This window comes from Lampris incognitus, chromosome 1, assembly GCF_029633865.1.
Source record: "Lampris incognitus isolate fLamInc1 chromosome 1, fLamInc1.hap2, whole genome shotgun sequence".
NCBI lineage: Eukaryota > Metazoa > Chordata > Actinopteri > Lampriformes > Lampridae > Lampris > Lampris incognitus.
In genome coordinates, this window is record NC_079211.1 from 78,690,217 (window position 1) to 78,707,559 (window position 17,343).

The window sequence follows — 17,343 nt, forward strand, 5'->3', positions numbered from 1 at the left end:
ACTCACCAAACTTGATGGACAGAAAACATGGACAATGCCAGCAGTTGTTCACAGTCAGAGCTCCACTCCCAGATCCTACATAGTGGAGACAGCTCAAGGTGAACATTACAGAAGGAACAGGCGCCACCTGTTGGCCACACCTAAAACACTCACCTTTGTCAGCAGGGATCCTGACCATGTCACTCCAGGGGAGAGTGGAAACACGGATGAGTCCCGAGCAGCAGAAATGCCAACTTCCACACCATATGTTACTCGCTCTGGCAGGGTGAGCAAGCCAGCAATCCGGCTGGATTTGTGAGGCGTATGGACTTGTGTACTGTGGGAGATTTTTTATTTTTTTGTGAAAAGGGGGGTGATATACAGGTTAAAATTGTTGGCAGTAAATGTTCAGAGAAATGTTTAGAAAATAATCTTAGAGGGGGAGATGTAATGAATGAAAGGTCACGGGTTTAACTTGACCTAATCACGGGTGTACGTGCAGTGCGTGTGACGTATACAGGAAGTTAGAAGCGCATGTTATGAAGGTTGTATGTCGGATGAACGCTAGTAAAAGCTACACAGAGTTAAGAACCTACGAAGTCGGCTCGTTCTTGAATTATTCTTATGTCAGTAAGACAAGGCGTCTACGGACATTACACCTACCAGCTCAATAAGGGGAATTATGTATCCCCATAACCACTACACACGTCCCCCCAGAATTCGCCTTAATACGAAAAGTCAGTGTGGCGAGGGGGGCGGATCTCTCTGCCCCAACGGCTCCGCTGAACAGGAGCTGGGGGTTGGTTAACCGCAGGCAAAGCAGCAGAGTCCTCACAGCTGGACCGGGGAAAGGGAGGGGCTGGGGAAGCAGGGGGCGGCTCGCCGGGGGAGGGGGGCAGGGCCGGGGGGCGCCCCCTGCCGTGGGGGCAGGGCAAAACCAACAGGGCTGTCTAAGTCCAGGTAAGCAGGCTTGAGGCGGTCCACAGAAACCCGCTCCAGCCTGCTGCCAACCTCCACCACAAAATGCTTATATCCAGTGTCCCGTACCCGAAATGGGCCATCGTAGGGTGGCTGCAGGGGACCGCGGTGCGCGTCGTGACGGATGAAAACATACTCCGCCGACCGCAGCTCCGTGGGGACATAGGACTGAGAGCCGCCATGCTGAGAAGTGGGGACCGGTGCAAAAGCCCTGGCTTCCTCCTGCAGCGCAGTCCGTTGGCATCTGGCGGACCAGGGAGCTGTGGCGGTGGGAAGGAAATCCCCCGGGACCCGAAGTGGCTGTCCGTAGACCAGTTCGGCGGATGAGAACTGGAGGTCCTCCTTGGGAGCCGTCCTGAGCCCAAGCATGACCCAAGGCAGTTTGTCGACCCAGCGGTCGTCCTTGAGGGTAGCCCGCAATGCGGCCTTCATCGAGCGATGGAACCTCTCGACCAATCCATTCGCCTGAGGGTGATATGCTGTGGTGCGATGGAGCCTCACCCCTAAACCCGCGGCGATCTCCTCCCAGAGCGCTGACGTGAATTGCGGCCCTCTGTCCGAGGAGAGGTCAGATGGGGTGCCAAAGCGAGCGACCCAGGTTCCGATGAACGCTCGGGCAACCTCAGGCGCTGTCGTGGACGAAAGCGGGACGGCCTCTGGCCATCGCGTGGTCCTGTCGACCATGGTGAGCAGGTATGTGAAACCACGGGAGGGGGGTAGGGGGCCCACCAGGTCCACATTCACGTGGTCGAACCTCCTCTCAGGTACCGTGAAAGGTATCAGGGGCGCTTTGACGTGCCGGAGCACTTTGGAGCGTTGGCACTCCACACAGGTGTCAGCCCAGTCCCTCACATCCTTTTTGAGTCCATGCCAGACAAACTTTGCCGCCACCAACCTCTGTGAAGGCTTTCTGCCAGGGTGAGACAGCCCATGGACTGCGTCGAAGACCCGCTGCCTCCAAGCAGTCGGAACGACTGGTCGGGGCTGACCCGTAGAGACGTCGCACAGGAGCGTGGCGCCGGCGTCGTCGAAAGCCACATCCTCCAACTGCACTCCTGGGTCGGCGGCCTGGTCAGCCGCCATCTGGCTGTAGTCGAGTCCCAAATGGGATACAGTCGGCGACCGGGTTGGACTTCCCAGCGACATGCCTCACGTTGGTGGGAAACTCTGAGATGTAGGCCAACTGTCGCTGCTGGTGGGCTGACCACGGCTCTGCCACCTTGGCCATCGCGAACACCAGCGGTTTGTGATCGACGAAAGCCGTGAACTGACGGCCCTCCAGTAGGAAACTTGGATAGGAGTAGGAGCACACTTGCTCCACTGGCTCAGATGCGGCAACGCCATTCACTTTTGACCAATCTAAGTCGAGCACTCGAATCCAATCCCGCCCCATCAGCGCCGGGGCTTTACCACAGGCCACTAGCAAGGCAGCTGAAAATGCTGCTTCCCACACTGCACATTCACTAGGATTTTACCCCACACTGGCTTTTAGGTTTGCCATCTGCCAAAATTGTATTCGCCAGAACAAAACTGTAAGTTGAGGTAATAATTCAAATAAATGTGTTTGACGTTGAGTTGTAAGTGTATTCAGTGTAATGTTCAAGGAAACTGGTGAACTTGCCATTATTAGTCAAGACAGGGATAAAAATCGAAAACATTAGTCTACTTAATTGCAATTTTAAGTTCAATTGCTGCCTTAAAAACATGAGTTAATGTAACTTGGAAAGGCAATTGGTATGAATTTAGTTAGTTGGTTAAACTGAAAAATGTGAGTTGAAAGGGTGTGTAATTGTATGTTCTTTTGACAAAGCAAGTTTTCTTTCTCAAATGGATAATGTAATATTGTTAGTAGTTTCCACTCAGATTATCAAGTTCAAACAATAAAAAATTATGAGTTAAACAACTAGTATAACTGAATTTTGTGAGTTGAAATAGCATATAAATGTAGGGTTCTTTGACAAGAGAAAGTAAGTTTTTCTTACTGCATTATGTAACATAGTAAGTTATTTCAACCCAGAGTATCAAGTTCAAACAATAAATGATCATTAATTGAGCAACTTTTATAACTTACTTTCCTGAGTTGAAATAAAGCCTTTCTCAAAGCTGAGTTTACTCGTGTTTTTAAGGCAGCAATTGAACTTAATATTTTAAGTTTAACCAGCCTAATAATTTTTACAGTGCAGTTATTTCGTCTGAATAATAAGTTGAGTTCATTAAGCTTAATTTTGCTGGGTATAGTTAACTCTTATTCAGAGCAGTATTTGTATATGAACCCGCAGCCCCACCTTCCTAGTTTATTCCTATAGACACACGGTAGGGGGTGGGCGTTACATAAAATGGAGGCACCGCTGGGATTAGATAAATATAAAATAAAACAACTTGTTTTGCCTACACTAAAACGTAGATCTACAGGTATGGTTGTTGTGACAGTACAAATAGATCAACAATTAGATCTTAATACAGAGCTGTTACTATACATGTATAAGTGTAAAATATGCATTGCTACCTACTAGTTTGCTCTATTAGTAAAATATAACTGAGAAGTAAAGTAAACAAACGCAAAGGCAAGGCTAAATTGAACAAAAGTCAAACTATTCGTAGAAAAGAAATACAATATTGTGGCGGCCACTAGGGGCTGTGCCTCTCACTCAGCAGGGCTGGGGGCGTGTTTTACGTTGGGGGCGTGGTTTACGTTCCCGGGCTCTCTGCTGCAGGGTTGTTCCTGCTGCGGTTGGTTTTTGGAGTTGAGGAATAAACATCAAACTCGCCTTGGTCTCCTGTATTTTTCCTCATTCCTGCCACATTGGTGACCCCGAATTGAACATGTTTGGAGCAGAAGAGGAGTGTGAATCCACTTCGGCCACGCTGCCCCAACTCTCACAGCCGGCCGTTCTCGCCGCGGCTGTGAAACTCCCAGAGTTCTGGCAGAGCGACCCGGCCTCGTGGTTCCAGCATGTCGAGGCGCTGTTCCACCTGCGTGGAATCTCCGCGGACGACTCCAGATACTATTTGGTCGTCGCTGCGCTGGACCAGCAGTCCACACGCTGGGCCATGCAGCTGCCCCCCCCCCCCCCGCGCAACATCTTCTGCTCCGGAGGTACAGTCTATCTACCGCAGAGAGGGCAGATAGAATCCTTTCCCTATCCGGTTTGGGCGACGGGACGGCTGTGGATCTCATGGACAATATGTTGTCGCTGCTAGGCTCAGACGAAGGTGGGTTCCTTTTCCAGCACGTTTTCCTGCGCCAGCTCCCGTCTCCTGTGCGCGCGGCTTTGGCTAACTCCCCGTGTCTGACCGCTGGTGAGTGCCGAGGTTTGGCTGAGGAGGCCGATCGGGTCCTGCTGGCTACCAGACGGTTCTCTGTGCAGAGTGTGGCATCGGAGCCTCTGCAGCCGGCGGACCCGGCAGTGGTGGCTGGAGTGGCTGCCCGGAGACGGCGCGGGAGCGGCCTCTGTTTCTTCCCCCAGCGGTTCGGCGGCAAGGCGAGGCGCTGTGTAGACCCTAAGGACATGGAAGCAGTGCTTCAGTTGAAGGAGATGGAACCGAAGAACGTGGGAGAAGTCCGCGCTCATGCTTTCAGAGAAGTCCGGAGACATCTCTGAAAGCAGGGGAGAGTGTAAGGGATTGAGAAATTGCCTTCATTAAAAGTTTAGAATAACCCCCCCCCTATTTTTTAGATTAAATACAACGTGGGTTTACACCACCAAGTCAGTGGGTGGCGCTGCAGCACTTCTGGGGATCAGTATGAAAGAGAGCAAAGCTTCCTTAAGCCAGACCGGAAATAAACTGGCGCGAACTTGAGTGACAACGTATTTTCATCGTGCCTCTGTTTTTGACTGACAGATCCACAGAGCTGTTTAGGCTGTGTATCATTTGCTGCGGCTGCGGATGGCCCCTGGGTCTGCAGCCGGTCACGTGCACAAGGAAGTAGAATTTAGTTAACGCAGTTGGGTTGAACCAGCTAACGTGTTTCAGGAAATCCAACCTTACGTTTTTGAGTACTCGTATAAAGAAATCCTCCACATACACACAGAGATGATTTTAAGTTTATTATCTCACCAACAAACCCCAACAGTAGAACAAATATTCTGTTCTTTATGGCAGAATCTATCCATTCAGCTATCCCTCTGTTCTTCCCCCTCTGTCCTACCATCCGTCTCCACCTATCACATCAGTCCATCTGTCTCTCCATCTGTCTCTCCATCTCTCTCCATCTGTCTCTCCATCTGTCTCTGTCTCTTCCCAGTGTCCGTGGTAACTGAGTTCCTATGCAGTTTCTTAGACTCTACATAAACGGAGAGATGCGCTGGAAAATAGACCAAATCATTCTTTTCTTTTCATGCAGCCGTCCATCTTGATTAATCCACCCATCCATCCCTCCCTCCCTCCCTCCGTCCGTTCTTCGGGCTGTTGGTGTGTGGTTAAACGCTTGGTAGGCTGGCGTAGGTCGTGGTCCAGTAGCGGACGTACTCCTCTCTTAGGTCGTACCTACAGAAAAGACACTGAGCGTTTTTACGTCATTTACGTCACATCTTAGAGAAGAACTACAGTACGTCATCTTCATGTCTAAGATTTCTAGTCATCTATCCGTCATCTATCTAGTCACCCCTCCATCTGCTCATTCACTCATTCATTCATCCACACATTTAACCCTTCACTGCTTCTCTCATTCTTGCAGGGATCTATTGACAGAGCAGGACAAGGACCTGACAGAGGACTTGTTCATCTTGTGGTTGATGACCAGGTAAGGGTGCTGCATTTTAGTGAAAGCAGGCCAGGGAACTGGAACTTTACTGTCTCCTTTACTGGGGTCACTGGAGGAGAGAAGCAGAAATAAAGGAAAAACAAAGATGCGGTTGGTTTTCAACCTGTTTGAGAAAAGCACACGACTCTCCATATGAGTCCTTTTGATTTATGCAGGAGTAGCTACCGGCTGCGGTTCATTAGCTTACTTAGTCTAATAATAAAATGATAACGGAGTTTGTATTGCACTTCTCCATGGACAAACATCTCGATGTGCGTCACAGGTAAAAAAAAAAACTATAGTAAAAGAAAACAAAAGAAAATACAGCTGAGGGGCCATTCCGGGCTTCAAGCCCACACAGAGCGTTGCAAGCTGAAGCTTCAATGGCGTAATTAAAAATATTCACCAAGTTTGATGATTTGTGGACAAACTGTCAAGGCCGAATTTGCAGCAGGCCCATGCATATGTTTGGAACTGGTGGTACCCCCTATTGAGTCATTTCCAAATAGTTTCACACACGTGGGTCGACGTAGTTATGGAACACACTGCAAATTTTTTAATGACTGGACAAACTATTCCTAAATTATAGGCTGGTTAGTGTTATTCCACCCCCCCCTTTTTTTGCATTTGTAGCACCACCTATAAGTAGACTTCAATGAAATGTTCAGGGTATGTTTCAAGTATGGAACATACCCCCTAAGTTTTGTGATGATTGGCCCAACGCTCGACTTGGGTGTATTTGTGTGCTGAGCCATGCCCTTTTGAAGTTCATTGGTCAGTATCTTGAAACTACAAGCTTATACAACTTTTGATAAGCTTGGTCCAATAATGACCCACAGAAAATTTGGTAGCAATCAGAGTTACGAATTAGGAGGAGATGTAAAAAATGTGCTTTTCAAAAAATCCAAAATGGTGGAAATTCTAGTCAGATGGGCTTTAGTATTGCTTGAGTTAAGTTTGTAGAGTGAGGATAGCTAGATGTCTGTACCGAGTTTCATGTAAATTAGACTTATGTCGTAAGGGTTATGACTTTTCAAAGTTAAAATTTTGACCTTTCCATTATAGCGCCCCCAGCAGGCCGATTTGGGGTCATTTTTATTGGGCAGCCCTTGCACACAACTTCCAATCAATCTCGTGTCTCTACCATTTATCATTTCACGGGAATTTGCGCAAACATTTCTGAAGAAGAAAATGTTTTTGTGGATTATGTTTGTGGATGAGATTGTGATCTGTAGCGAGAGTAGGGTGCAGTTGGAGGAGAGCCTGGAGAGGTGGAGGTATGCACTGGAGAGAAGAGGAATGAAAGTCAGTAGGAGCAAGACGGAATACCTATGCATGAATGAGAGGGAGGACAGTGGAATGGTCTGAATGCAAGGAGTAGAGGTGACGAAGACATATGAGTTTAAATACTTGGGGTCAACTGTCCAAAGTAATGGGGAGTGCAGAAGAGAGGTGAAGAAGAGAGTGCAGGCAGGGTGGAGTGGGTGGAGAAGAGTGTCAGGAGAGATGTGTGACAGAAGGGTACCAGCAAGAGTTAAAGGGAAGGTTTACAAGATGGTAGTGAGACCAGCTATGTTATATGGTTTGGAGACAGTGGCACTGTTGAAAAGACAGGAGGTGGAGCTAGAGGTGGCAGAGATGAAGATGATAAGATTTTCACTGGGAGTGATGAAGAACGGCTGGATTAGGAACGATTATATTAGAGGGACAGCTCAGGTTGGACGGTTTGGAGACAAACCAAGAGAGACGATGGCTTGGACATGTGTGGAGGAGAGATGCTGGGTATATTGGGAGAAGGATGCTGAATATGGAGCTGCCAGGGAAGAGGAGAAGAGGAAGGCCAAAGAGGAGGTTTATGGATGTGGTGAGGGAGGACATGCAGGTGGCCGGTGTGACAGAGGAAGATGCAGAGGACAGGAAGAGATGGAAACGGATGATCCGCTGTGGCGCCCCCTAACGGGAGCAGCCGAAAGTAGTAGTAGCAGTAGTAGTAGTAGTAGTAGTAGTAGCAGTAGTAGCAGTAGCAGTAGTAGTAGTAGTAGCAGTAGTAGTAGTAGTAGCAGTAGTAGCAGTAGTAGTAGCAGTAGTAGTAGGAGTAGTAGTAGTAGTAGTAGCAGTAGTAGTAGTAGTAGCAGTAGTAGCAGCACCTGCACATGTGACCTGGATCCAATTCCCACAACCCTAGTTATAACATTCCTGCCCCCTATTATCTCCCTGATAACGTCCATCATCAAGTCGTCGCTGTCCAACCTTCACTGAAGGTTGCTTTAATCAGACCAACTCTGGAAAAAAAAACTAATTTAGATTCTAATGACCAAACAACTACCGGCCTATTTCCAATTCACTATTCATCTTCAAAATCCTTGAGAGGGTAGTTGCATTGCAACTCCAGATATACCTTGATAACAATAATCTCTTTGAACATATCCAATCTGGCTGTAGCCCCAAACATAGCACAGAAACAGACCTGGTTAAGATCACTTATGACCTCCTGCGTGCAGTTGACTGCGGTCTACTCTCTATCCTCATCCTCCTTGACCTCACCGCAGCCTTTGATACTATATCCCATCAAGCCCTCATGGAGAGTCTGGCTAGCACTGGAGGTGGAGATACTGTGTATGAGTGGTTTGCTTCCTACCTTACAGACAGGACACCTTTTGTACAAATTCAGAATTAGCAGTCAGATATAGTTTGATAGTTCCTCGTGGAGTTCCACAGGATTCAGTGTCGGGGACACTTCTGTTTTTTATTTACCTCCCCCCTGTTATCTCCTCTCACATGTCTTTTCTCTCTCTGAATGATGTCTTCTCCTTTCTCTTTTTGTGTGTGTGAATGGTGCACATGCAGTCTATCCTCCTCCCAGGTCTCCGTGGTGATGGTGGTCACCACCTGGACGCTGCTTGGCATCCCCCTCATCACGTTTTCTTTTTATGTATCTTACAAATCCAAATAATTTTATCCTGTTGCAATGTTGTATCCTTCTCTCACTCAGATCTGACTTTTTTTTCACATGGTGATGCTGGTCGCGTGGCTCGGGTCCTGGCTGTTCCGGTGGCATCTGGATACTGCTTGATATCCTGCTCATCATATTCTTCATATATTTTATAATTCCATTATAACTGTGTTATCCTCTTTCAATGTTGTATTGTGTAAATTGTGTAAACACAACATCCATTGCACGATGTGCGTCTTGGGAGAGAGATCCCTCCTCTGTTGCTCTCCTGGAGGTTTCTTCCTATTTTTTCTCCCTGTTGAAAGCTTTTAGGGAGTTGTTCCTTATCCCATGTGAGGGTCTAAGGACAGGATGTTGTGTTGCTGTAAAGCCCCTTGAGGCAAACCTGTAATTTGTGATATTGGGCTATACAAATAAAATGGACTTGACTTGCTCTTGGCAAGATCCTCCGGCACTAAGGTATCCATTTTAACTGCTATGCCGATGATAGACAACTTTACATGTCCACTAATCCCACTTCTACTCTCCCCTCCAGTACCTTCACTGTTTGTCTCCATGATGTACCGATGTGGATGACTAACAATTATCTAAAACACTCCACGGAAGTCTTATACAATGCTTTGGTCACATCCTGCATAGACTACTGCAATGCAATCCTGGCAGGCATCCTCAACAAAGTTATTCATCGACTTCAAGTCATCTGGAATTCTGCAGCATGGATAATTACACATTCAGAGTCCACTGACCATGCCTCTGCCGTGCTGATCCAATTATACTGGCTCCCTGTGTCACAGTGGATTAATTTTATTATTAATATTCAAAGCTCTTCAAAATCTATCCCCTGCTTATCTCACAGACCTCCTTCAGACTTACACTCCATCTCGCTCCCTGCGGTCTTCACCAGCAGGTTTATTGGCACTACCGGCCATCAACCTCAGCACAATGGGTGCCCGTCACATCCACTTACTGGACCCCTTCTCAGAATTCAAAACTGCTCTTAAAACCCACCTTTTTAAACTAGCATACTCACTTTCACAGCATTACCAGCATCAAATTCCTATGTAGCGCCTCCTCGTGGCGACACACGGTAACTGGGTACACCTCGGACCCTGGCTAAACTACAAGGGGCTCGGAGGAGGTCTGGTCCCTAGACTTGCAGTACGCAGGCCCACCAGTGTGTGGATATTCCCTGATGCCCACGAACCACCCCCAGCTATGGGCTAAATAGTGCCAAGTCAGGTCAACCTTTGCTGCTACCATCATGCCAGTAGATGGCGCTATCTGCATCTGTTCCTACTGCCTTGTAGATTTGCCTCTTTAGGCAAGGTAGGGGAAGGTAACTCCGAAGTCAAACCCAAGAAGGCGCTGGCAGCAGGGCGCTCCGTGGTGTTCGCGGCAGAAGGGCCCAGTAGGACCATGAGCCCTATCGGACCTGTGGCACAAACATGAGATAGCGTGCAAGGGCCCCCTCTGGTGGTCGGTGGACGGCCTCATTTGACCAGTAAGCTGTCAGTGAGCCCGTTGCACCACGGCGTGGCGCTTAGGGGCGGCTTGTGAGGTCCGGAGAGACTGCTCCACGGGGGCGCGACACCGCCTGTCCTGACTACTGCGCAAGGCGGCATGTGGGGACGGCTCGATCCACCTTCGTCTGGGACAAATGTGGACGATATTGTCGCTCTGGTGCGGCTTGATGGTCCACAGGCGTGCTTGCTGAGCTTAAGCTGCAGCACAGTCGTCGTGGTTTTCGATGGAGATATAAATGCAGCGCATTTACCATTTTACCATATATTTCTCAGCCTTTTTCGCAGATAGAAACCTGAAGTAAAAGCCATTTGAGAGCTTAAACGTTTGGCTTTAATTGGAAATAATTTCCTTTGCCCTAATGTTATTAACATTTTTTTAAAATCGATTAACAAAAGATATTGAAAAACATCTGCACACATTTTACAGTGATTTGTTTACAAGTGGCAGTGTAAAAACCCCTCGCTTTCAGAGCATAGGTGATAGTTCCCTGTTTTCCAGTCATCTCGGAATCTGGAAAACTCACCGAAATCCTCCTCTGATTCTGATACTGACTCTGATCCTCCTCCTCCTCCTCCTCCTCCTCCAACATGTCTTTCTCCCGCTGAGCCTCGGCTAGCAGGTCAGCAGTAGTCACATCATAATCTGGGTCTGGATCTTCAGAGTCACTGCTGTACTCTGAAGCAACCTCGCTGCCCTCATCCGGTCTCAAGTACTGCTTCATGGACCCTTTTGCGGTCCGCACGGAGGCGAAGACAGGCTAAGAGCACTGACAAAAAATAAAACATAAAAATGCCTCCCATAATGCACTTTGCATTCCCCGTGTGTATTTAAGGAAATCACGATGCACTTCATCGGACAGACGTCTTGAAAACGGTGACGTCATCTAAACAGCGGTCACGTTGCATCGGGCTCCAAAGGGAGAAGCACGCAGACGCTGCGCCCCTTCTTAAAGGGGTTGATGAAAAAAATAAAAAACATTCGATATCAACATCTCAGCATTCAACTAAAACACAGAATGCAACATAAAGGACGATCACAGTAAATTAACGTCGTGTGGCGATACACGGTGGAGGGTAGATTCAGCAGCGGCTGCTGCTCCTTTAAGGCAGACGTCCAGAGTGCTGACGTAGGCACTGCTTGGGGTTTCCGGGGCGGAGCCATGTTAGCAGCAGCCTAGCGGTTGGTCAGCTGGTTGCCGGGAGAGGTCGTGCTGTATCGGTGTCGTTTTGTGTGGAGAGTAAACGGAACTGGCTCGACTCGATCTCTCCGTCTCCTCATTCCTGCACTCCCACAATCTGAATTTATGTTTTGCCAGGCAACAGTCTTGTTTGCCCTCTTCATTTCCTCTATCTTCTTCTTTAGATCATCCAAAGGAGGTGAATCAAGTGCAACTGGACTTGGTATATATCCGTGAAGACGTTTCGCCTCTCATCCAAGAGGCTTCCTCAGTTCGTGCCTTTCTGACTAGACCAAGCTAGTCTGACTGGCTGCTGATGAGACTCAGAATTCATCCTCTAGGAGGCGTTGTCAGAGCTATACTAGATGTCCATGGCTCTTAGTGATCAGATGTTTAGCAACGCCCGTCGCTAACAGAGCCATAGATATGCATGGCTCTTTTGTGTACCGATGTTATGGCCGCGCCCGTCGTTATCGGAGCTATTGATATGCGTGGCCACGCATATCAATAGCTCTGACAACGCCTCCTAGAGGAGAAATTCTGAGTCTCATCAGCAGCCAGTCAGACTACCTTGGTCTAGTCAGAAAGGCACGAACTGAGGAAGCTTCTTGGATGAGAGGCGAAACGTCTTCACGGATATATACCAAGTCCAGTTGCACTTGATTCAACTCCTTTGGATAAGCATGACCTGGATGAATGAGAACATTCAAAGACATGTTCTTTAGATCAGTTATTTTAAGTACGTCGAAATGATAAAGGAACAACATAGTTCGCCTGTTTGTTGGTAATAACGTCATTTTAAAATAAAATCAAGTCAGATTTATTAAGTGATGCAAAAGTCATCACCCCATCTTCCCTGAAATGTTCACATTTTTGCCTAGTTTTATGGTCATACTGTATGTACCCTGGATTAATACAATAGGTACCCAGTAGATAAATAATACTACTACTACTTTCAGCTGCTCCCGTTAGGGGGCGCCACAGCGGATCATCCGTTTCCATCTCTTCCTGTCCCCTGCGTCTTCCTCTGTCACACCAGCCACCTGCATGTCCTCCCTCACCACATAAACCTCCTCTTTGGCCTTCCTCTTTTCCTCTTCCCTGGCAGCTCCATATTCAGCATCCTTCTCCCAATATACCCAGCATCTCTCCTCCACACATGTCCGCACCATCTCAACCTTGTCTCTCTTGCTTTGTCTCCAACCCGTTCAACCTGAACGGTCCCTCTAATATACTCCTTCCTAATCCTGTCCTTCTTCATCACTCCCAATGAAAATCTTATCATCTTCATCTCTGCCACCTCCAGCTCCACCTCCTGTCTTTTCAACAGTGCCACTGTCTCCAAACCATACAACATAGCTGGTCTCACTACCATCTTGTAAACCTTCCCTTTAACTCTTGCTGGTACCCTTCTGTCACACATCAATCCTGACACTCTTCTCCACCCACTCCACCCTGCCTGCACTCTCTTCTTCACCTCTCTTCTGCACTCCCCGTTACTTTGGACAGTCAACCCCAAGTATTTAAACTCATACGCCTTCATCACCTCTACTATTTGCACTTGCATCCTCACCATTCCACTGTCCTCCCTCTCATTCACACATAGGTATTCCATCTTGCTCCTACTGACTTTCATTCCTCTTCTCTCCAGTGCATACCTCCACCTCTCCAGGCTCTCCTCAACCTGCACCCTACTCTCACTACACAACACAATGTCATCCGCAAACATCATAGTCCATGGAGACTCCTGCCTGATCTTGTCCGTCAACCTGTCCATCACCATTGCAAACAAGAAAGGGCTCAGAGCCGATCCTTGATGTAATCCCACCTCCACCTTGAACCCATCTGTCATTCCAACCACACACCTCACCACTGTCACACTGCCCTCATACATAACCTGCACCACTCCTACATACTTCTCTGCAACTCCTGACTTCCTCATACAATACCACCACACCTCTCTCGGCACCCTGTCGTATGCTTTCTCTAAATCTACAAAGACACAATGTAACTCCTTCTGGCCTTCTCTATACTTCTCCATCAACATTCTCAGAGCAAACATCACATCTGTGGTGCTCTTTCATGGCATGAAACCATACTGCTGCTCGCTGATCATCACCTCTCCTCCTCTTAATCTAGCTTCTATTACTCTTTCCCATATCTTCATGCTGTGGCTGATCAACTTTGTACCTCTGTAGTTGTTACAGTTCTGCACATCGCCCTTGTTCTTGAAAATCGGTACCAGTATGCTTCTTCTCCAGCCCTCAGGCATCCTCTCACTTTCCAAGATTGTGTTAAACAATCTAGTTAAAAACTCCACTGCCATCTCTCCTAAACACCTCCATGCCTCCACAGGTATGTCATCAGGACCAACTGCCTTTCCAGTCTTCATCCTCTTCATAACTGCCCTCACTTCCTCCTTGCTAATCCACCACACTTCCTGATTCACTTTCCCCACATCATCCAACCTTCTCTCTCTCTCATTGTCTTCATTCATCCATCCCTAAAAGTACTCCTTCCACATTCTCAGCACACTCTCCTCAATTGTCAGCACATTTCCATCTCTATCCTTGATCATCCTAACTTGCTGCACATCCTTCCCAGCTCGGTCCCTCTGTCTAGTCAATCAGTACAAGTCCCTTTCTCCTTCCTTAATGTCTAACCTCACCATACTTCTCTTCCTTTGCCTTTGCCACTTCTCTCTTCGCTTTACGCTGCATCTCCTTGTACTCCTGTCTGACTATCCCACTTCTTCTTTGCCAGCCTCGTCCTCTGTATACTTTGCTGTACTTCCTCATACCACCACCAAGTCTGCTTGTCTTCCTTCCTCTGTCCTAATGACACACCAAGTACCTTCCAAGCTGTCTCCCTCACTATTTCTGCAGTGGTTGCCCAGCCATCCGGCAACTCTTCACTACCACCCAGTGCCTGTTTTAATTCCTCCCTTAACTTCACACAACAGTCTTCCTTCTTCAACTTCCACCATTTGATCTTCAGCTCTGCCTTCACTCGCTTCCTCTTCCTGGTCCGCAAAGTCATCCGACAGACCACCATCCAATGCGTTCTCCCCTATCACCAACTTGCAGTCTCCAATTCCTTTCAGATCATGCCTTCTACATAAGATATAGTCCACCTGTGTGCACTTCCTCCACTCTTGTACATCACACTGTGTTCCTCTCTCTTCTTTAAATATGTATTCACCACAGCCATTTCCATCCTTTTCAAAAAATCCACCACCATCTGTCCTTCCACATTTCTCTCCTTGACACCATACCTACCCATCACCTCCTCATCGACTGTGTTCCCTTCACCAACATGCCCATTGAAGTCCGCTCTAATTACCACTCTCTCCTCCTTGGGTACCCTCTCCACCACGTCATCTAACTCACTCCAGATCTTCCTCACCATTCCACTGTCCTCCCTCTCATTCACGCATATGTATTCCGTCTTGCTCCTACTGACTTTCATTCCTCTTCTCTCCAGTGCATACCTCCACCTCTCCAGACTCCCCTCAACCTGCACCCTACTTTCACTACAGATCACAATGTCATCCGTGAATATCATAGTCCATGGAGACTTCTGCCTGATCTCGTCCGCCAACCTGTCCATTACCACTGCAAACAAGAATGTGCTGATGGCCACTATTGTGCCATAATGCAACGCATTTTGGAAATGGAGGAGCTGGAAATTTTTGAAAAACAGAAGATGGAAAACGACTCAGCCCAAGCAGAAAGTTAATCCTCAATGCTGTATGAATTTGTTACAGCCTGCACAGCTTACAAGAGCAGGCTGGAACGTAACTTACTGGCCTAGGTAAACAAATCAACTGTTGTCTACAGGAGTTTCTCTGCTGTCTCAAAGGAGAATGGCAAAAAAAGAAAAAGAAAACAAAAAACATAAATCTAAAGGACATTGTATCTACTGTTTTTATTTGACATTGGCAGATTCTCCTTCATCACACTTCTGTCGGTGTACGCATTGCAAAATAGTACATTAATTTCTGACATAACATCTGTCAAAATAGTATACTGTGAACATTAGCATATAGTAGATAGTACATAGCTAGTGTTAGTGTATGGATTTGAGACATAGCGCTGGTTAGTTAGCTAGCTGTGTAAATCTGTGCTGACCTGGTTAGTTTGCTAGCTGTGTTCATGCTGGATTAGTCAGGATCGGTATTTACCCAGTCTTTGCGAAGTTGGTCCAGTAGGCAATCATGTACCTGGAGAGGTCTCTATGACGGGGGAAGTAGAGCAGTGGCATGTCGAAAGGTTTACCGAATAGATACTGCACATCCTCTGCATGCTCCGCCTCCACCCACCTGGGGAATCCTGGGATACGAGTCTTCATGTTGAACAGGTAGGAGTAGGTACGGGCTCCACTGAGGAAATAATTCAGTACATTAAACTCTTAGAAACTGTCACATTCAATAAGATGAATAATGATAACTGACTAATATATATATATATATATATATATATATATATATATATATATATATATATATATATATATATATATATATATATATATATACATGATTTAGAAAGCCATCCACGGTGCCATCTTGACTCCGGGGATGATGCTTCAGTACAGTGCTAGCACCATGGTACGGTGGCCCAGTGGTTAGCACTGTTTCCTCGCAGCAAGAAGGTCCTGGGTTCGAACCCCAGGCCGCCCCAGGTCCTATCTGTGTGGAGTTTGCATGTTCTCCCCGTTTCTACGTGGGTTTCCTCCCACCATAAAAAAGACATGCATGTTGGGGTTAATACTCCTCGTGCCTGTGCCTGTGCCCTTGCCCAAGGCAATGGAAAGAAGAAGTGGAGTTGGTTCCCGGGTGCTGCAGCTGCCCACTGCTCATATACAATAGGATGGCTAAATGCAGAGAGCACATTTCGTTGTAACCTGTACAATGACAAAAATAAAAGGGACTTTCTAAAGTGGCCTAACACAACAGTCAGGCTCCGAAAGACGGGCTTTTGATCTGCACATCCAGTGATTCACCTGGTGAAAACCCGCTCCATGCCCGACAAAACGGACAAGCTGCCTCTCCTTAATGGGACAAACAAAGACTTTGCACGTTCTGCTGCTCTCTGTTTCACTGTGACCTGGCGTAATGAATCCACCCTTAACAGCGGACTACATCTGCCGGGCTTCCACCTACCCTCAGCGGATCAAATTACGGTGCTATCGGGAAAAGCGAAGGGTGGAGGAATTTGCTTCTACATATATGAAGGTTACATATATAGGATGGAGCGGGAGATTGGCAGGCGGATTGGTGCAACATCAGCAGTAATGCGGACGTTGTACCGGACCGTTGTGGTGAAGAGGGAGCTGAGCCGGAAGACAAAGCTCTCAATTTACCAGTCAATCTTCGTTCCAACCCTCACCTATGGTCATGAGCTTTAGGTAGTGGCCGAAAGGGGGAGATCGCAGATACAAGCAGCTGAAATGAGTTTCCTCCGTAGGGTGTCTTGGCTCAGCCTCCAAGATAGGGTGAGGAGCTTGGACATCCTGAGGGAGCTTGGAGTAGAGCCGCTGCTCCTTCGCGTCGAAAAAAGGCGGTTGAGGTGGTTTGAGAATCGGATTAGGATGCCTCCTGGGCGCCTTCCTTTGGAAGTTTCCGGGCACGATCAACTTGGAGGAGACCCCGAGGTAGACCCAGTACTTGCTGGAGGGACTACATGTTCAGTTTGGCCTGGAAATGTGTTGGGATCCCCCAGGAGGAGCTGGACAACCCAGTATCACGCCAAAGCGTGGAATACACCCACTGGTCCAACGTGTCAGTGTCACGGTTTGCCTCCACTCAGGCGTGAAAAGTACACGCGTGTATGAAGGTGCAGTGCCAGCAGGGGGCGATGATTAACTCAATGCCAGCAACTCCCCGCGGAGGAAAAGAAGCATACAGTATTTTCCAAAATCCCTCCCCTAACCCTAACCCTAACCCTAACCATAACCCTAACCCAACCCTAACCCTAACCCAACCTT

The 17,343-nt window shown here is 47.7% G+C and overlaps 1 protein-coding gene across 1 annotated transcript in view; it reads right to left on the bottom strand.

The window, feature by feature from the left end:
• Positions 1-4,991: 4,991 nt before the first annotated feature.
• The window catches only part of LOC130116854 (bile salt-activated lipase-like), a 75,217-nt gene continuing 62,865 nt past the window's right edge, over positions 4,992-17,343 (bottom strand). The window contains exons 10-12 of the mRNA XM_056284935.1: positions 15,539-15,736; positions 5,664-5,771; positions 4,992-5,445 (exon numbers count right to left, since the gene is read on the bottom strand). Coding sequence (XP_056140910.1) covers positions 5,379-5,445; positions 5,664-5,771; positions 15,539-15,736 — 373 coding nt within the window. The 3' untranslated portion in view covers positions 4,992-5,378. The remainder of the gene's footprint in view (positions 5,446-5,663; positions 5,772-15,538; positions 15,737-17,343) is intronic.